The sequence below is a fragment of the Eurosta solidaginis genome, chromosome 1 (assembly GCF_040869045.1).
Source record: "Eurosta solidaginis isolate ZX-2024a chromosome 1, ASM4086904v1, whole genome shotgun sequence".
In the NCBI taxonomy this organism is placed as follows: Eukaryota; Metazoa; Arthropoda; class Insecta; order Diptera; family Tephritidae; genus Eurosta; species Eurosta solidaginis.
The window spans coordinates 155,888,919-155,910,266 of record NC_090319.1 but is presented as its reverse complement, the minus strand read 5'-3'; the positions used below and the strand labels follow the sequence as shown (position 1 = coordinate 155,910,266).

At 39.0% G+C, this 21,348-nt stretch overlaps 1 protein-coding gene across 6 annotated transcripts in view; it reads right to left on the bottom strand.

Annotated features, from left to right (window-relative positions):
* The window catches only part of stac (C2 and C2B_Munc13-like domain-containing protein staccato), a 2,073,982-nt gene that overhangs the window by 699,273 nt on the left and 1,353,361 nt on the right, over nt 1–21,348 (bottom strand). For 5 of the 6 annotated variants that reach the window (XR_010948689.1, XM_067759976.1, XM_067759979.1 and 2 more), the window contains one exon: nt 13,328–13,588. The exons of the other annotated variant lie outside the window; for it this stretch is intronic. Coding sequence is in view for 4 of the 5 variants with exons in the window: in XM_067759976.1 (XP_067616077.1) it covers nt 13,328–13,588 (261 nt within the window). In the remaining variant the exon portion in view is untranslated. The remainder of the gene's footprint in view (nt 1–13,327; nt 13,589–21,348) is intronic. 6 annotated transcript variants of the gene reach the window in all.

Here is a 21,348-nt window from a genome sequence, read left to right as displayed (position 1 = left end):
GTGAAATCATAGACCAGAAATATTAGGTCATGGTTAGAGAAGGCTGGAACTGCAAGTTGATCATAAAGTAACTTCTTAGAAATGTCACTAACGAAGAAAACATCCAATAACGAACTGTTTCTTCGTGTAAAATGAGTAGGCATGGAAAAATTAAAAGAAAATAAACATAGGTGTTTCATACATTGCCTGAAACTGCAATCTGTAAGTAGGGCAGAGTTGAAATCACCGGTAATAACTATATTGTTTGAGTAAAGAGATACTTCTTCAAGGATGCCAATGAACTGATCAAATTTAATATTTTTGTTTGGCCTATAAACGCACCCTAATAGAATTCTTTCCGCTTTGGATATGATTTCCACGAATAAGTACTCGATAGGGCTCACTTCAGGTGATTTGGACGTAATTTTGTACGAGATACCTTGTTTAATAAATATAGCAACCCCGCCACCACGCTCGATTCTATCTGCTCGGACTAGTTCATAACCATGAACTCGTATCGTGTCATCCTCATGACGGAGACACATATTACATCGACATCGGAAAACCACACAAATTTCTAAATTAATCAAATTTCTTAGGTAAGCTTTGCGCATTAATGTGACATATTTTCAGTCCCTGCCTTTGTTTACATAGTACTCGAATCATGCTAAATGTGTTGCCATTAGACCAACAATAATTATCTAAAGCCAAAAGGGTGAAAAAACATTAGAGCATGGATCATTGCATTGAAAAAACCGAAGAAAAAGAAAAGAAAAAAGAAAAAAAAAAACGTGATTATACTTTACCTAGCGTACATAGACTATCGCTGAAAAGGGCAAGCACACACACAAATAAAGCTTGTATGTAAAATATACACAACCACAAGCAAGCAATATGTGCTACTCTGAAAGTGATGCTCATTTTTCCACCCTTTGAAATAACAATGTTAACAGCACATGGAAATCAAAATTCAACAGACTTTCATGCAATACAATGCAATGCACTGCATAGTCTAATCAAGTACACGCAAATCTCATTGAACAGATATTGTTTGTGAGAGCAATGTTGCTGTGCCCTCCTATGCTGTGTAAGTATAACTGGGCCTTTAGCTGGTCAATTTGTCAGTTTCTGCCACCTGACTGACGTGGTCAACGCTTGATACCTTGATGGATTTCTCATTCGCTTTGACTCTTACATGCGCATAACCGCGCATTGTGAACACAGATTGTATTTGTTTATTCCTTTTAAGTTGCAGTGCAAATTGTAGAATTTGGCTGTTGCCGTGAGTCACACATTCGTACATATTCACTCTGCCGTTTGTAATGGCTCAGTATCAAAAAGCATAATTGGTCTCTTCAATAATTTGCAGTAATGTGCCATTGAGCTTAGTAAGAGCGAGCGGTCACTAGCAGAACATAATTTTATTATTATTCCCAATGTTTTGTTGTTGTTTTTGTTGGGGATTTGAAATATGGCGCGAGTGGGAGGTGTTTGACACACACAGCTTTGCGAAAGTTTCTTTCAGATTCTCTTCTCTAGTGTGTGGGATACCTCTAACTATGACGTCTGTTGATATTAGTGAGTTTTGGCAGTCGTCAAGTTGTACTCTAAGTGCTTGAACCTCAGAACTCAACTGTTCAGATTGCACTCTTTCCGCTCGTAGCGTTTCTATATCGGCACGGACTAATTGGAATTGCGCGCACTCATGCTCAGTTTTTGCAACTCGGGCTTCAATATTTTGTATATTAAATTTTATATTTTAGACTTCAGCCACCAAATCCCGAAACTGCTGGATGCCGCGCTCTTCGATGCTCTTAAGCTCTTCAATAATGCTCTCCTTCTGCTTCTCAATCTTCTCCTCAATTATTGCCAACCAGTTAACAGTTGACGGGCTCTCATTACTGATTCGTTTGCTTGGTTGATTGTTGGACGCAGGGGGAGAGTCGGCAAATTGGCGGGCCGATCTTGTCCTTCGTGAACCATTCGTACTCATCTCAGTTTCACAGATATTTATTTAATATTATATTTAACTAGAAGACCCGACAGACGTTGTCCTGCCTTAAATTTGGCCTATCTGCATACATTTTAATAAGCTTTTTCCGTCTGAATTTGCCCCCCCCCCCCCTCTTCACTTTTTCCTAATCCTTTTATTCACTCCTTCCTCCGTCCTTTTCGCTTCATCTATCTCCATCTTCGTCTCATTCTATCTCTTTCTCAATCTCCTTCTCTCTTTTCTCTTCTCTCAATTCCTTCTCATTTTTCTGCATCCCTTATTGCCTGTCCCAGAGGGTGGTATGTATTTTATTCCAGTCCCAGTCCCAGTCCCACTCCGAGTCTCTGTACCAAAGCACTCATCAACAGCTTTCCTTTGATATCCATATTGTATAAACACTGTCTAGGTATTCACTGGCCCACGTGTTGGCCTATATCTCGAGACCCTGTACCTGTAGTAACCACCGCGCGAGGTTTATGCAACTTGTGTGAAAGTTTGAACAAAATCGACCGACGCATCTCTTCAAACACCGGCGACCAACTAAAACACATTTTAGCATTTCTTTATATATATATAGATTTTTATTTTTTACACTTCACTATAAAAAATAAAACGAAATGCAGATTTTCGTTGCTTTTGAAATTCGGCTTAAAAATTGCACATGGAACAACTAAAGACTCTCCTGTATTAAAAAAAAAATGCCATAGTACCTCTAAATCGCGGGCCCCCTCAGGAACCCCCCCCCCCCCCTCTCGGAGGGCCTGGTGATGTGCTATACTTGATTGATATCATTCGCTATAATATTTTTTATTGATAAGTAGGTTGTTTAATTAAATACCAAGCAATTACACGGAAGTATATCCGCACCACTTGAAAATATGAGTGCCGCTGCGTATACGTAACATTTTATTATTACGTATAAACAAATAAAAAAAATTGCAATAAAATAATATTGCGACTATAAACTGAGATATAGCCTATCCTATATTTCAAGTTTGATCAAACTACATACGGGGTGCAAAACTAATTCAAAATCGGTTCAGTAGTTTAGGAGTCCATTGGCCTCAAACCTGTGACACGTGTTTTTTATATATTAAGATTTATTATGATGTTGCTTTGAAATTTGCCACACGCAAACTATATACAATCGAAAAACTTTTCAGATATGCGAATGAATACACGTATTAAATAAAACCGTGGTAGTTGCGGAGGAATTAATTTTAAATGCAGCACTTCACTAAAAAATGTCTACTCAGCGAGCATACTATTTGAAATTTAACAAAGAAATATGTAGCTACAAACTGTATAGTGTAAAGATGAGTGCGTTTTAAAGCCAAGTTGAAAAGCTAGACGGTGAAAATTATACCACATGGGCTGTGCAAATGAAAAGTCTTTTACAATTGTTTTTGTTTTTATCGGCCTATTGATAAATGATTCAAGGTTCAATTCGAGCTCAAGGCCAGAACATTATTTTTTTTGTAATGATAATTATTGTTATTTTTTAATTTTTCTATAACTGAAAAATTGTATTTTGCTTTTGGAATAGTTAGTAGAAAATTTTTCAGACAACCTGCCATAGCTGCGCAGATAGATCCATTTCGAATGGTGCTAAGCCTTCATCATCAGTACGCTTTAGGAACGCTGCGCAAACGACCGCTGTATAGCTAAATGGTTAGCGCAGCGTGCCTAAAGCGTTTAGCTATACAGCGGTGGTTTGCGCAGCGTTCCTAAAGCGTACTGATGATGAAGGATTTGCACCCTTCGAAATGGATCTATCTGCGCAGCTATGGCAGGTTGTCTGAAAATATGTCTACTAACTATTCCAAAAACAAAATAAAATTTTTCAATTATAGAAAAATTAAAAAAGAACTATAAGTATCATTACAAAAAAATTATTGTTCTGGCCTTGAGCTCGAATCGAACCTTGAAAAGTCTTTTAATTACACAAGACTACTGGCATTTTATACTACAGCCTTGTGATTCTGGTGCTGTACCTGATGTAAAAACTAAATGACAAATTGCTGACCAGAAGGCATTAGCGTTAATCACCTTAAGTGTAAAGGCTTCGGAGCTCCTACATTTGAAAAAGTGCAACACCGCAAAAGCAGCGTGGGATTTGCTCGAGAATTTGTATAATGCCGACGGGCCAGCACGCAAGGTGAATATCTTCAAAAGATTGGTCAAGTTCAAGTTCAACATGACAGACAAATTTTCCATGCAGTTAAATGAATACTCGTAGATAGTGGACAACTTAAACGAAATCGGGGTAACTGTACCGGAAGATTTGTTAAGTATATTATTGCTATGCAATCTACCAAAAGAATTGGAAAGTTTTGTTGTAGCAGTAGAGAGTAGAGACAAGCTGCCGAAACTGCAAAATTTGAAGATCAAGATATCAGAAGAAGAGCAAAGTCGAGGTGAAAAACATGAAGGCAATGAGAAGGTATTTAGTGTAAAGAAGCAATGGAAAGACGAAGAACGGCCGACAAAAGGTAATTGGAGCAAGAACAACGATGCTGATTATTCCAGTAGCAGTGACCGCAAGAAGGCAACAACCACATTTACAAGCGCAACGTGAGTGACGTTAAATATTTCAGGTGCGGTAAGAGAGGGCATGTAAAAGCTAAATGTAGATAAGACAGCCAGCAATCAGCAGTCATGAGTGCATTCGCTGCGAAAAACGAAAGCAAAAATAATTCGTGGATATTGGACAGTGGAGCTTCCTCTCACATGTGCAAAGACAAGAATCTCTTTCACTCAATTAAAACCTACTCACAAAATATCATAATAACATCAGGTGATATCGTGCAAGCAACAGGTATTGGTGTCATTCTATTACGTTCAAAATACACGCCAACCGAACTACGCGACATTTTGTATGTACCGAACTTAAAATCAAACTTTTTGTCGGTAAGCAAAATAATAAGCACAAAAACTCTGTATATTTTCCTAAAACAATGCAATGTTAAAAGATAACAAACACCCCTATTATGAATTTTCATACGAACGCTTGCTAGCGTATCGTAATAAATCGGCTTTCATATTGCGATTTCCACACGCCCGATAGATGTACTATTGTGAATGACAGCAGCAGACAGCAAAACTAAACGTAAATACTAACAATTCAATTGTTTTGTACGTAAAATTGGCAAAAGTTTTTAAAACCTGTAATAATAAAATGTTTTCTGCAACCTCTGTTGCCTTTTTTATAAACTCAAATGAACAAATTTACGAAACTTGCATAGTGGTCATAGAAAGAAGAAAATTGAGAGATGCTTCCAATCTTCTTGAAATGAACTCTACACTGTAAGTACTTGACATACTAAAAGTAAAAAAAAAGAAGTTGAATAAAAAAATAGATTTCAGAGTATGTCTTAAAAGAAGTAGAAGGCAGTTTGCGCGCCCGTAAAAATAGGTCATCCATCCCAAATATTTTGAAGGTTTGTGCCACTTTAAGGTTTCTTGCCCAGGGTGTTGCAACAGAGTGTTGACGCTTTAGTTGGATTCTTTTGGATTTTTTAATAATTTTATATTTACTTTTCTTTAAATAGCTCCCAACGTATCGTGCAAAAATTTATCAATGATAGCTAGCGTAGAAAATTGAACAGCTGGTGCGGTAGTTAGCGTATGGCAATACCACGATAAACGGTAAACGCTAACGATCGGATTTCACACGCTAGAATTTATTTCATAATACGGTACAACAGATTGCAAGCGTTTATCGTGTATCGTATGCGTTCATAATAGGGGTGAGGCAGTACTATTTTAAAAGCAGATTTAAGCAATGGGCTTTTTGTTGTAGAACCAAATGCAAATAAAAGTTATGAAGGCGTAAATTCCGTAGAATTTGCTAATAATGATTTGTTAAAATGGCATCAGCGGTTAGGCCATTTAAATAAAGCAGACATAAATATGTTCCAGAATAAATGTATGGTTAGAGGAGTTGATATTAATAAATGTATTGGTTTTTATTGCGAGACGTGTGCGTTATGTAAAATAACCAAAAAGTCTTTCCCACGGTATGCAAATGTGCGAACATCAAATGCTTTAGAAGTCGTTCACAGCGACATTTGTGGGCCAACGCATACAGAGTCTCGGGGAGGTTCTGAATATTTTATTACGTTCCTGGATGATTTTTCAAGGTATATAGAAATAAGATTTCTTCGACAAAAGTCAGATGCATTTAAATATTTTAAAGAGTTTGTGCTAAAATCGGTAAAGCAAACAGTCGAAAGTTGAAATGTATACGCACAGATAGATAATGGCAAATAATACGTAAATGCGAGCTTTAAAGTATTTTGTAGCAAAAATGGTATTGTACGTGAGACCACAGTGGCTTACACGCCTGAGCAAAACGGTATTGCAGAAAGGTTCAACAGAACTATTGTCGCAATGGCAAGATGCATGGTGTCTTCTTTCGAAGCTCCTCATAGTTTGTGGACCGAAGGGGTAAATACAGCTGCATATATCCGAAATCGATGTCCGTCTAAGGTTTTAGTTGACAAAACACCTTATGAGCGTTGGCGTGGAATTAAACCCAATATTAAGCATTTTAAAGCTTTTGCTTGTAAAGCCGTTGTACTAAGAAATCAACCTGGTAGATCAAAATTTGATAATAAGGGCACGGAAGTGCGATTTGTCCTCTATGCGAGCCAAACGGAAGGTTATAGAATGTATGATGCTAGTACAAAGTCAATAGTCGTAACAAGAGATGTTATATTTTTCGAGAATAGTTTGGTCAATCGCAATGATAGTGGTGTTGAAAGCCAAGAACACGATAGCATTATATTAGAAACAGAACAACAGTCTTGTTATTTTGATGTACCAAATCAAGCAGCAGATTTACCTACTAGAGAAGCGAGCAAGGAGAGTGAAGGCTTGGAAGAAAGCAGCGATGATGGTGAAAGAGTTCTGGTTAAGCGTAAGAGGGAAAGGCCGCGAATATGTCACGACGGCAAAGTAGGGAAACCGCGAAAGAAATTTGTAACAGATTTACCTGAGCTTTGTAACATATTGTGTGAAAATACAAAGTCCCTTAACGAAGCTTTAAGTGGAAGTGAAGGTAACGAGTGGAGAAATGCGTGGACGTTAGTTGACCGACCCGTGAATAAAAACGTCATTGGTATCAAATGGGTGTTCGTTAAGAAATATAATCCCGATGGTAATATCGAAAAATATAAGGCAAGGTTCGTAGCTCAGGGATGTTCGCAACAAGCTGGAGTATATTTTTATGATGAATATGCACCAGTTTCAAGGTTTTCAACAGTTCGTCTAATTCTTGCCCTTGCAGCGAAGTATAAATATTATGTAAACCACATTGATGTTGTTACTGTGTATTTAAACGGCGAATTGAAGGAAGAAGTCTATATGAGCCAGCCGGAAGGGTTCAAAGATGAGGTATACCCTGAACGTGTATGTAAATTAAAGAAGTCGCTCTATGGACTTAAGCAATCGGGGAGATATTGGAATAACAAAATTAATAACGTTTTAGGTGAAATGGCATTTACGTGATGTAAATCAGACAACTGCGTTTATATTATGCGAAAAAATAATGAAATACATATTTTGAGCGTGTATGTCGATGACATTATTTTGGCTTGCTCTACACACACAAGCTCAAGGAACAGGTACAACGGTGGACCGGGGACCTTGCTATTGAAGTTAAGCATTCAGGTTTTACCGGTGATATTCGTATTCATCAAAACCGATACGTAGGCGAATTACTAAAGCATTGGAGTATGAGCGATTGTAATGGAGCATCAACTCTATTGTAGTGGAACAGTTTTAACAAAATGCAACGATACAACATGTAAGGGTTACTATATGAGTGAATATAAATCTTTGGTTGGCGCGTTAGCTTATTTGGCAACTATATCGAGACCCGACATTGCTTATAGTGTGTCTAAATTAGCAAAGTTTCATAGTCACTCACACAGTGAACATTATCAAGCTGCAAAGCATGAGCTTAGATACCTGAGGGCCAAATCAAAAGCATAATAACTCATAAATCAGATGCAGAAAACCTCGATTGTTTTACGGATTCTGACTGAGCTGCAGATTCGATAGATAGGAAATCTCACAGTGGCTACGCATTATTTCTTTGTGATGGATTCATCGCATGTGAGTCTAAAAACAGCCAACAGTGTCCCTAAGTACCATGGAATCTGAGTATATAGCAATGTGCCAGGCAGCAAAAGAAGTTTCATTCCATCGTAGCCTATTATGCGAAATGAATTTCAATAATTGTGTGGGAAATGCAACTTCTTTATTTTGCGACAACCAAAGCGCACAATTTGCTGTTAAGAACCATGTAAGCACAAAGCGAAGCAAACATATAGATATAAAATACCATTATATTAGAGAGCTATATTAGAAAAATAAAATTAATATTAAATACGTTTCTTCTGCTAAAAATGCAGCTGATGTATTTACAAAATACTTATCATTAGGGAAACAACATATCATGTAAATTGTTAAATTTAGAACTCAATATTGAGTAAACGCATTAGGGTTGAGACGGAATATTGTAGAATACTTTTAAATACAACCCTTATGCTCTTACTGCATTCCTTTTGTACTAATTCATGTAACTATTTTACATACATACAAAGATGTACATGATATTATACTTTGTAATCATTTTCTTTATTCTCACTTCATTAAACACTATTGAATTGTACGGTCGTCTTTTCTTTACACGGAACTGCGCGTAAGTCTCGCATGTTTGTTTGTAACTCTTCATTCGCTTCAACGCGCTTGCTGCCTTATTAACATGCTTTTATAATTAGCATCATCTTACGAGTATTTGTAATCCCGTCGGGTTCATTTCGGGACCCTTCCGGGCTCATTTCTGGATGGTTTTCGCCATCCGTCCTGGATCCCGTCAGGGTCATTTCGGGACATTTTCGGGAATATTTCTGGATCATTTGGGGTCCCTTCCAGCATCATTTCTGGATGCTTTTCGCGATCCGTCCGGATCCCGTCGGGGTCATTTCGGGATAATTTCTGAATAGTTTTCGGGATCCCGTCAGAGTAAATTGGGTATTTTTTCGGGATCATCTGGGAACCCTTCCGGCATTATTTCTTGATGATTTTCGGGATCCCGCCAGAGTCATTTCGGGACTATTTCGGGAATATTTGGGGACCCTTCAGGCATCCCGTCTGAGGCATATCGGGTCTTTTTCGGGATCATTTTCGGACCCTTCCGGAATGATTTCTGGATAGTTTTCGGGATCCCGTCAGAGTAATTTCGTGATTTTTTCAGGATCTCGTCAGGATCATTTCAGGACTTTTTCGGGAGTATTTCTGGATCATTTGGGGTACCTTCTGACATCATTTCTGGATGGTTTTCGGGATCCGTTCGGGATACCGATGGGGTAATTTCGGGATCACTTGGGGCCCTTCCGGGATAATTTCTGGTTAGTTTTCGGGATCCCGTCAAAAACATTTCGGGATCATTTGGGGATCCTTCCGCCATCATTTCTGGATGATTTTCGGGATCCCATCCAAGGCATTTCGGGAACATTTGAGGGCCCTTCCAGCATCATTTATGGGTGGTTTCTAGAATCCCGTCAGGCTCATTTCGGGAATATTTCTGGATCATTCGGGATCCCTTACGGAAACATTTCTGGATAGTCGGGGTAATTGCGGGAATTTTTCTGGACTATTTCTGGATTTTTGGGACCCTTCCGGAACAATTTCTGGAGAGTTTTCGGCATCCAGTCGTTTCTTATTCCCTTCTGTGATGAACCCTTCTGTAATTTCAGACTTGTTTCGGGACTATTTAGGGAATCATTGGGGATCCTGCCGGCATCATTTCTGGGTGGTTTTCGGGATCCGTCCGGGATCCCGGCGGGGTAATTTCGGGACTTTTCAGGACTATTTCGGGATCATTTTGGGACCCTTCCGAAATAATTTCTGGAGTTTTCGGGATCCCGTCAGAGTCTTTTCGTGACTATTTTGGACACACTTGGGGACTCTTCCAGCATCATTTCTGGATGGTTTTTCGGATCCGGCCGAGATCCCGCCTGGTTATTTTCAGGACTTTTTCGGGATCACTTTGGATCCTTCCGGAATCATTTCTGGATGATTTTCGGGATCCCTCCGCGATCCCGTTGGGGTCATCTCGTAAGTTTTTCTGTATTATTTCGGGATAACTTGGGGAACCTTCCGGCGTCATTTTTGGATGTTTTACGGTATCCGTCCGGGATCCCGTCAAGGTCATTTTGGGACTTTTTCGGGATCATTTGGGGACCCTTCAGGGATCCTTTCGGGATATTTTTCGGTATCCGTCCGGATACCGTCGTGGTCATTTCGTGACTTTTTCTGGACTTATCCAGGAATCATTTAGGGACCCTTCATTTCTGGATCCGTCCGAGATCCCGTCGGGGTCAATCTTCAAATAAGTTTATTTTCATTATTACTTATACTTATTTTCCGAGCTATATTAATAAAAATTCGTAGGAAATTTAGAAAATCACCCATACATACTAAGTATATATATTTCATACTATAGGTCAGACTTTAGCGCTGTTGGTACGGCCAGGACCTAGAGAGAAAATCCGGGCCCGATTCTAAACAATATAGGGGCCCCTAAAAAAAATCCTCTAATACATTTTTTTAATTCGAATTAATGACGCCTCATTCATTAATCGTTATTGATGGATTACATCAAAAAAAGTTTTGCCCCATCAACTAAATGATTTTTGAACTAAAAGCTGAAAATAAAATTAACACAGAATATTTACTATTTACACTATTTTATTATAACGTAGAAATAAAATTCTCTTTCATCAGCCACATATTGTTTCAAATAATCTTTTCTAGTTATCTGGTAATATTTTAATACATTTCTGATAAATTTAATGATGATTGTAAATTTTAATTATTCAATATAGAAGGTTCGGATATCAAAGAATGGCTTTTCTTGCTTTTTTCGCTGCAAAACTTTTTATAATAATATCAAAATTTAACTGTCTTGCGAAAACGGATTCAACACAAAGCGTGGCAAGTCCTGAAACTCGCTCTTGAGATGAACGATCTATGAAAGTTTTTGATTCTTGAAAGGACGCTGAAGGAATGTTCTGTACTAGCTACAGTGACATGTATAGTGCAAAAGATGCATAAAGCAACACAAATGTTGGGGAAAATTGTATACAGATTTTGAATATATGTAGATGGCATTTAGCAATTCTAATGGTGACAGACCTTTATCAAAATTTGCTTCGCAAATGTGTTTCAGGTGAATTATTTCGCATTCTAAGCTTTGAGAAATGTCCGGCTTGTATTTTTCGACAAATTTTGCTGCGCTCGCCCGAACCGTAGTTTCATCCATGTCTTCAATTTGCCACAAAAAGGAAAACGTCTCGCTCAAATTTCTCATAGCTGCAAATCTTTCAGTAATGCCAGTGATTACCGAATCAACGATCACCAGGAATGTAATGTTTTTAAAATCAGACTGAATCATCCGTAATCATCTCATTTAAATAATCTTCATAACGTCTTTTAAGTTTTCTCTTTCGAATGTCCGGAAACTTTGGCGAGTTGTTCAATTGAATAGCAACTGTTTTGCATTCGTTTAAAATTGATTCCCATTGGCTCCTGATCAACTTCAAATCAGCTAATAAGGCATCTAGATGTCGGACCTCAACATCTATGTTGGCGCTTCTAGCTTGGAGGACCACGGTTCTTTCATTAATGGTAGTCAGTATTTTGAACCAAATTGAGGACAGCAAAATACCTACATTCGAACTTGTTGATGTACTTGAGAATGTCGGTAACATCTCCGTATGCTTGCACAGTCAAATCTGACTTTTGTCTGAAAGACTATGAAGAGAGCTCGGTACATGCTGCTGAAAATTGTAAAATACTTTTGTACAACTCTGAAGAAAGTAATTGCAGCCGTGTAACATTCTGCAGTATCAACACCACATAAATTGAGACTGTGGGTTGCACAAGGCGAGTAATCAGCATTCGAGTTTTTATCGAGAATGTGACGTACTGCTCCGTTGTAAGCTTCTTTCATACTGGCGCCGTTATTGTACCCTTGTGCACGACAATCTGACCAGTTTTTTTGGTTACAATTCACGAAAGCCAAAAACTGTTCTTGAATTGTAAAATTTGTTACTTTCGAATTGAAATGGAGTTAGCGCAAAATGAACGTAGTCAACGTGACTAGCATCACCTATAGCATCAACGATACTAGCAAAATACTTGGCTTTCTTGCCTAGATCTAATATAGTTTCCCTCACGTGCTTAGCACAAATTTCTATAAACTCGTTCTGAATGTCTGGGGAAAGATAGTGAACTTGTAAACATTTGTGCTGCTGTTGGGAAATCCTAACTTCCTCCAAATGATCTCTAAGTATCGGATCATAATGGCTTATGAGATCTCAGATCCCCAAAAAATGTCCATTGTTTCGTTCACCAAGATATATACTTTCGCCTTTGAAAGCTATGCCTCTTTCACCCAAAAATAAAATAGTGTCCAAAATTCTATATCAAATTTCTTTCTACTTTTGAGTTTCAGTGATTAGCTGGTCACTGATAAGTGTATCAATTGTAGCCTCCTTTTCAATTAGATTTTGTAAAGATCGCCTTTGAATATAACATTTAATATGATCTTGAGTATTTTCGTGTGATGGCAGTTTATCGTATAGCTTCTTCCATACCTGGAATTTCAAAAATCCGCCAAGACAACAAATTTTAGGTCGATTTAAAGTATTGGTGCCTAACAGACGACATGGTAGGCAATAAAAGGCATTGCTACTGGCACTCCACACTATCCAGTCACGCTCCACTTTCTCTCCATTTGGCAAGATTCTGCTTAACGAGGTAGGAAATGCCTTGTCACGAAAATCACGTGGAAAAATAACAGGACACTTTACGAATTATTTCGTTGACTTCTTCAGATCGCAAAAACTCATTATTCACGGTACCGATATCGAAGTCGTTTAAATAATCTGGACTTAGACAGAATTGGTGGTATTGTTGGAAGACTTTTGAAGATGAACCTTATCAGTGTCACCACGAAAACTATACGATTTCGGATTCATGTAAACATACATTTTTGATTGATGTTTTTATTTTATCCTCACTGTTCGAAGACCCAGGCAAGAAATCATGATCAATATTGGTTGCTTTTGAAATTCGGCTTAAAATTTGAACATGGAACAACTAAAGACTCTCCTGAATTAAAAAAAAATGTCTTAGTACCTCTAAATCGCGGACCCCCTGAGAAACCCCGGGCCCGGGGGAATCCCTCATTTCCCTCCCCTGTCGTTGGGCCTGGGTACAGCTTTAGTTTAAATAGCGTTTAAATGTAATTCACAAACATATACAAAAACTCGCAATTACCTCAAGATTTGATCCGCTAAAATTGCCTTTAATTGTTAACTGACCGTATTCAGACTTTGATATCCTTTTTTGCACACCTAATAACTCAATATAGTACTGATGAATTAAGTCAGCGGTTTCATATGCATGTAGGTCCAACGTTTTTTCAATTTCCTTCAATACCTCAATATTCGATGTTGCTATCCTTCCGATTTTAAAACATGATGTCATCACGCCTAGAGTTTGTTTTAGATTGTGGAAAAATGAAGGAGGACGCCGTTTCTAAAGCGAAAACGTTTCAAGTAAAGTAGTTACGATCGTCTATTAGTATAAATAACAGAATAAATGTATATGTATGCATATAATACCTGGGTCGATAAAAGTTTGCTCGGACTATTTGAGATGATTTCGCCCATTCCGGGAACCCAATCTAGTAGGGGTCTCCCTTTCTTCTGCGCGAAAAATTTTCTCTCGAATACTGAAAGGGCCAACTCATTTCTCGAAATCATTCTAGATTCCGACCATACAGCAGGACAGGTATGATGAGAGACGTATAGATACCGTGAGCAACCGTCCTGTATAATACGTGACAATCCTGTTTTTTGGTCACGTATCGTTTTTTTTTTTTTACTTCCTTCATATTAGTTTCGTTGGATGATTTTCCACCGATTTCCATACGAAATTTGAGAATCTTGTATTCCATTTCTGGAAGGCTAGAGTCAAGAACCTTGGAACACATCGGAAACTGATGACAACTAAACATGAGGGAAAACAACTTTGGCAGTGCAGGGATTGTGAAAGTTCTAAAAAACGTCCGAGCTTGCGAGTTTTGCTTTCAAGTTTTAAGAATTTAGGAAATCCATTTTCAGTATGTGTAATTTTGCGACCGCTATTTGAGTAACCTCCCGTAGAGCAAGATTCTTGAAACTAAGAACATACCTGAGGGTAAACAATTTTCGCTTTCAGGAACTTACCGATAATCCTGACACCTGACACTTTGGGCTATATTAGGGTCATACTATTTAGGATAGAAGAGTTTTCTATATTAGAGAGAGATCGAGATAGTTAGAAAGTCTATTTACAACATGAAGAATCTTGCTACCGCTATTTGAGCAACTTCCGGTGGAGCTAGATTCTTTAAACTAAGAATATAATTTAGAACCCGATGGCAATGCAACATTGGGGAAACAAATTTTGCTTGGTTGGATAAGAATCGTTAAATTTCAAAAAATCGTCTGAGGAACATCTCGATAACCCAGAGACATGGAACTTTGAACGAAACTTCGGGATCCATAAGTTGCAATATTGACGATAAACGAGTTTATTATCTTGCCCTACTTCCTTTATAGAAACGGACCAGAAAAATATCTCATTAAACAAAATCATAATCTCGTTGAACTTTAATATTCAAATTTTAACATAACGGTTTCACAAATTTTTATGAGAAACAAAAATATAAAGGCAGAATGCAATAAATAGACTTTCGATATAATCTATAGCTAAGTCCCGCAGAGTGCAGTGGTTATGTTAAAATTTGGATATGAAAGTTCAACAAGTTTTTGACAAATTTGTTTGAAGATACATTTTTTGTTTCTTTTGGTCCATTAATATAAAGGAATTGCTCAAAAATTGTGTATCCTCTTTTTATTTTCTCCTTTTGTTGCATTGTCCAGGTGACCAGAACTATGTGTAAGTTTTCATGTTTCTAGCTCCATGAGTCGTTACTTAAAAATCGGTCGCAGGATTCCAAAATTCTAAATATCTTGTCCGATTTATCCTAAATATTACTACCTATGTTAAGGCCCAAATCTTTATTCAAAGTTTCAGATCTCTGAGTTATCGCAAAGTTCCTTAAAATTCGAAATCATAATTTCCAAGCTCGGCCGTTTTTTAGAATTTTCACGATCACTGTACCTCCTTTTGTTAAATCATCGGGTTCGAATGTATGTTCCAAGTTTAAAAACTCTAGCTTTCTGAAAATGGATTGCCAGATTCTTCAATTTCGTATGGAAACTGGCGGAAAACCATCAAACGAAACTAATATAAAGGAAGTAAAAAAAGTTATAGGTATACATAAAATAATATAATATAAAGTATCGGTATAAACGTCAGGTTATGCAGCAGCCAGATGCATTTGCATAGGGGTCGAAACCAGGAATATAACGACACCAAAAAAGGTAACGGGGAAAGTAATCGATACCTATTGCATAGTACTCATTAAAAAAGTTAGTAAAACTTAGGAAGGCTAATCCTTCACGCACATATTATAAAAAAAAATCAGTTTATGATGAACATACTTCGAAATATTAGTATAATTATAATCAGTAGTACTAATATACTTTCAAACAAAAAGCCAATGCAAAAGTTATGTTCAAAAACGAATTTATTCCGGTTCAATTTTCGTTACTGAGGGACGATTTTAATTATAAACTAGTAAACACAATACCGGACGAAGACGACCTTCGCCGCGCTGACGTTTCTCAACTTACTGCTAAAGCACTCCCAAAACGATAAGAGCTGTATCGAAAGACACGTTTCGCTCCCAGGAATCCTTATCCGGAGGGCAGACAATAATATTATAACTCTTCAATTTACAAAATACAGATTACAAATATACGGCGTACGTTACGATGTTTCCATAAGCTTGCATTAGTTTCAATTTTTGATAGCGCACGTACGCCGGTTAGTTGCAAACACTGATTGAAAAACTAAAACATAGGAAATGTTTGTGCTAATTACCTTTTAATATTTAATAATATTAATCTATAGTTGGCGGTTTATTAATAATTATACCGAAACGCGTCTTTCGATATCTCTTCCAATTTTTTTAACGTGTTTTGCCAGTAATATTAAGAAGTATATGTGTTCACCTTTATGTAATTACGGGGGTTCGCGGCGGCAAGGCAATGTGTTTACAGCTTAACTTCGGTCATTAGCCTTCTTGGACGACGAATCGTATGCGATGCAAGTATCCAAAGTGCACCGGATATACACAAACGACTTGCAAAAAATGTGGAGTATCGCTCTGTTACAACAAAACTAACAATTGCTTCACAGATTTCCATTTGAAATAATTTTCATGCTATCCATTGTATTTTTTTTTTACTCAATTTACCGTTGTTGCAGATATGCAAAATAACACCTTTTTAAAAAATAAATAAAGTTTTTTCAAATAACAAAAAAGTCAAAACAAATGTTTTTAGTTTTGAGATTTCCCATCAAAAAAACCTACTATTACAAAAAATGATGTTTTTGCGCTGTGAAGGGTTAAACGTACACACTACTTTTGTTTTTGTGTGCCGGTGTAATTTGTTAAAATCGGCATTGAGTTTTCCGACGGCTTTTTGTGCAAACCAGTTTATGAGCACAATGAAACATTTTAGTTAGGAAGTACTTTTATGGGAAAATGCAAAATTTCCAAATATTGAAAATCTTACAGTACAGTGCCAAAAAATTGGCAGAAATTATAAACAATACGATCGTTGATATGAGAAATCGATACCTCGAAACTGAGCCCGCTTGATCAATACTTATGGAAGTACTTGTACGAGGTAATAGCCCGTCCTACCAAAGTTATCGTAGTTACTCGTATCGGAACAACACCAGCCATTGAACATATCAATCGAATAGTATGTATATATCGAAATAAAAGTGGGTGTTGTTTGAATCTTATGGATTCTCGATTATTCCTTGCCTTCTGTAATCGTTCGAATAACTAACTCTCCAATAAATAAACTCAAACGTTATGCATGCAACATGCTCTTTTTTTACAGCACAACAATGGTAGTGATACTTTTCAACTTAATGTTTTTCGCTTGCTTCACTTACAACATGTTAGGTTATGATGAACTACCGGTCCATGAGGACCTCACTGAATGGGTATGTAGTGTTACCAGAAGTTTGTTAAACGACCAAACCGAAAAACCTATCAAAAACCAGGCCCTATGTTATAAAATAAATCGGTCTTCTTGGCAAATACTAGAAGCTTTCTAGGACATATGCCACTTAGCTAATAGCTGGAGTCTTAGCCTGGCGAGCGCAGGGTACGAGCACAAAACATCCTCGTTTCCTTCTGCAACCTGCACTTCCCACATCTGCTATTACTAACCAAGCCTAATTTGAAGGCATGTGACGGGAGAAGGCAGTGTCCCGTCAGAAAACCTAACATCAGCGTAGAGTCTCCTATTTTCAATGACAAGAAGAAGTTTGCTAGTCTATGGTTGTAAAGCCTACACATAATCTTCGACACTTTACAGACACGTGCTTGAACCCACGCCTTCCCTGCTTGGTCGATCATGTGCACCTATCGCCTTATCTAAATCTCGCTTAATCTACGAGCAAACTTCAAGGAATGCGCCCTTTTTAAGTAGCTAGTTCATCCGCATTGATTTACATCTATTCCCATATGCCCTTTGACCCAATAAAGATATATGCTTTTCCCTGTCCCGATTCTTTCCAGGAGATTGATTACACTCTAACACACATTTAGATGCTGTGCTCTGCGAGATTATTGCATTTATTGCTGCTTTACTGTCAATATAAAAGTTTACAAGACTACAGTTTAAGCTATTTTCTTACAGTGTTTCAAATGCACTGGTTACGACTAATACTTCCGCTTGAAAATGCTACAGTGATCTGCAAGCTTGAAGGTTTTGTTTATTCCCGGATCAGCACAGTATACCGCAGGACCTGCTCCTTCCACTACTTTGGAACCTGAGCAACCCAATTGTAAACCTCACCTACCTGTGGCGAATCCGAGATGGTTGGGCTTGTAGCCTACAACAATAAAAACAACCATAACTTGGACTCGCCGCTTTTATAGCACCCAGTTGCCTCGTTCGCCTATTTCTGCCAGCGTCTGCCCTTTTCGCGAACAACCATCTTGATTAGTTGCTTATCTAACACCTCATAACCCCTGTGGTCATCTATGCACGTCTGCTAAGTTCTTCTAATGTCATATGCGCTTTTTGTTGTTGTCTATATGTGTGAGCAATGTCGTCTGCGCTGTGTCTTGCTGTCACATCAGAGGAAATTCCCCATTCAAACGTTGCTAGCCTCTTCGAATGAATCACCCTTCATCTGATTCGTGATTTCCCAATTTTTCGTATACGGCTGACGATCTCGCCGATCAATTCCGCAATTTTGTACGGGCCTTCCCAGTTGAACGGAAATTTAAATGAAAACCCTTTATGATGGTGAGGGTTGTGTAACAGCATGCAGGATATACATTACGTATGTCGGGATTGGTTCTGGACAAGTAAGAGTTTACAGTATCTAGTACGAAGCTGAGCCACAGTAAATAATGTCTCTCTCGGTTTTGTGCTTTATTCTTCTGCAAGAGTAGGATATAATATATTGATAACAGGGTTTACCGGGCACGTCCTGGCAAAGGCGTTTACCGATGCTGTGTTGGCAGGTTCCAGTACTCATCGTAGTGCTTATGGAGATGTCCCCTTAACCCCCGCGGAGGCGGGGCTAGATCAAGCAGTTGTTTGCTGAGAGACCTGGTTTGTGACAGTGTGACTGTTAAGCAAAGTCTGCTTGTTCAGAATTTCATTGTGCTCTTTAATGTTGAGCTCTTTGGCCTCACTATGTACATAGGTGATGCTCAGGGGTCATAAGGAGACATCCCGTGGCAGTTGTGATTGCTGCATTTTGACAGGCGTGTAGCCTTTTCCAGTATGTGTTTTAAAGATCGGCCGACCAAACTAGTGACGCGTAGCACATATGGGGCCGGCCAATCGCTTTGTACGTGGTATGCAATATTTCTATATCTCTTCCCCAGGAGCTGCCGGCTTTGAACCTACGTTACAATTGCGGTGACATGCACATCTAAGGTGAGAGAATTATCGAATGTTACCCCCAAGATCTTTGGGTGACTGACAGTCGGTAGCATGAGACCATGTTCCTTCTACGTAGTAAACAGAGTGGCCGTGTATTTTGTCGGTTTCGCGAGGCGAAGGATGGGAGATAGCTGTTCATTTTAGAATCTAACTTATCTATTGAAAATCCAGGTCCCGTTGCCATAATTGTGCAGTCGTCGGCATAGAAAATGATTGTAACTCCTTCTTGTAAGGAAGGGAGATTTGATATGTAGAAATTAAACAGAAGCGGGGAGAGAACACAACCCTGTGGTTCCCCCTGTTTAATTCTCCTGGGCTTTGAGATTTCGGTCCTGAATTGAACCGACGCTTGCCGAACATTCAGATAATTTGTGGTCCATCTTTTTAGACAAGGGGAAGGTGTGAGCTTTCTATGTCTTGGAGTAGCGTGCCGTGGTTGATTGTGTAAAAAGCTTTTGACAGGTTGAGTGGCACGAGCACTGTCCTGTGTAAGGGGGCTTTCCTGATTTAGTCCGTAACTAATATGAAATTTATGGCGTTTAGCGCGGTGGTAGTGCTATGAATTTTGCGGAAGCCATGTTGATCGGTAGATAGGCGAAGATTCGCGGTGAAAGGATAGAGCAGCACCGTTTCCAATGTCTTCGCTATTGGTCGACATGGCTCGCTTTTTAGCTGGTTTACCGACATTCCAGAAGTAGAATTTTCCTTGGCATTTCCATTGTTTGGGAATGAAAGTTTGAAAACATCCGTTAAGTAGTCTATTCCCTCAGCGCTAAGGTTTTTTAGCATTGGCATGGCTATTCCGTCTGGGCATATTGATTTAGAGGGCTTGGTCTTTTGGATAGCATCTTCAGCCTCTATGGGGTGATGGTGTTTATGTTTATGTGTCCGTCTGTTTGCACGATGTCTGGACTTGTCTATTGAAGGACACATTATAAATTGTCGGAAAAAGGCGCTCGTGCATCAGTGGAAGGGTACGCCTTGATATTGGTGGTATTTGTCGAATCTGCGTCACCGATACTCGTTTACTGTTGAACCCCCTATCAAAGCCAAAGTTTAGTGGGATATCTTTGCTCTTTAACACATAATCCTTCGTTGAATATCGGTCTTGGTGCCATGAGAAACAAAGAAGTCCAATCTCAATATGAATTCAACAACAATCTCTACCACGGCCGTGAACATCCCAATTACGTCTTCTCATACCACGTCTCACTTGGCAGTACTCGCCAGTGAGCCTACTCAATCTTGCACCGTGCAAGGGCCTTATCTTCCTTTAATTAAGTCAGATCGGATTATGGAATGAGGTGCGCCCGTTCCTATAGCCTGAAAACGCTTCTTCAACGACTGTAAGGTTTGGGTTTGCGTCCTGTCATTAAGAAGACCTTGAGTCATTAAGAAGGAAGGTGAGTCATTAAGAAGGAAGGTGATGTAATTATGGTCACTTCCCGCATTCCCCACTCAACAGCCATAGCATTAAAATCTCCAGCGAGAACCACGTTACCAGTTTTATCCCGCAGATTGCCTTCAAGTAGTTCTAGCTTATCCTTAAACCCTTGAATTGGATCATTTGGGGACAGGTGGTAGCTCACTAGTGTGGTGTGCGTCATTCCTGACCCTATAAGATTCGCTGATGATCGCATAGCTGGCTCTGCTATCTAGAACCAGTTGGTCCAACAGACTATCGGCTAACCTGCTTTTATTCAAGTTACCTTCAATGAAGCTGGTCACTTGCGCGCTCGTTTGGCATTTGCGGCAGCGGGGGCCTCCCTGAAAGTGCTGCATGCTCCACACCCGGAAAGGTGGTCGAACTTCTGTGACTGGCATAAAAAGCACTTTGGAGTTTCCGTGCAGGCCGATGCTTGCTGGACATTCTGTCCGCTTTTCTAGCAAGCACTGCTTCTGTCAGGGCCTTTACAGTCGGATTTTCGGTGTCCGTAGGCTAGACAGCTTCGTCCACTTCAATAGCTGCCATCTTTTGCTCGCGCATAGAAAATAGACACACGGACCTGTCGCATCATTTTCCTGCAAGCAGTTTTCCGAACAGCCTCGGCAACTTCTTCAGCGGTTGTCAGGCAGTCCATACCCAGCACATTTATCCGCATTCGCCGTGTAAGCTGCTTGGTTTTGCCCGCTTCTCCAACAGTGCTCCCTATCGCTTGAAAGAAATCTGATAAGTACACTCCCCGATCTAGTTTTTCG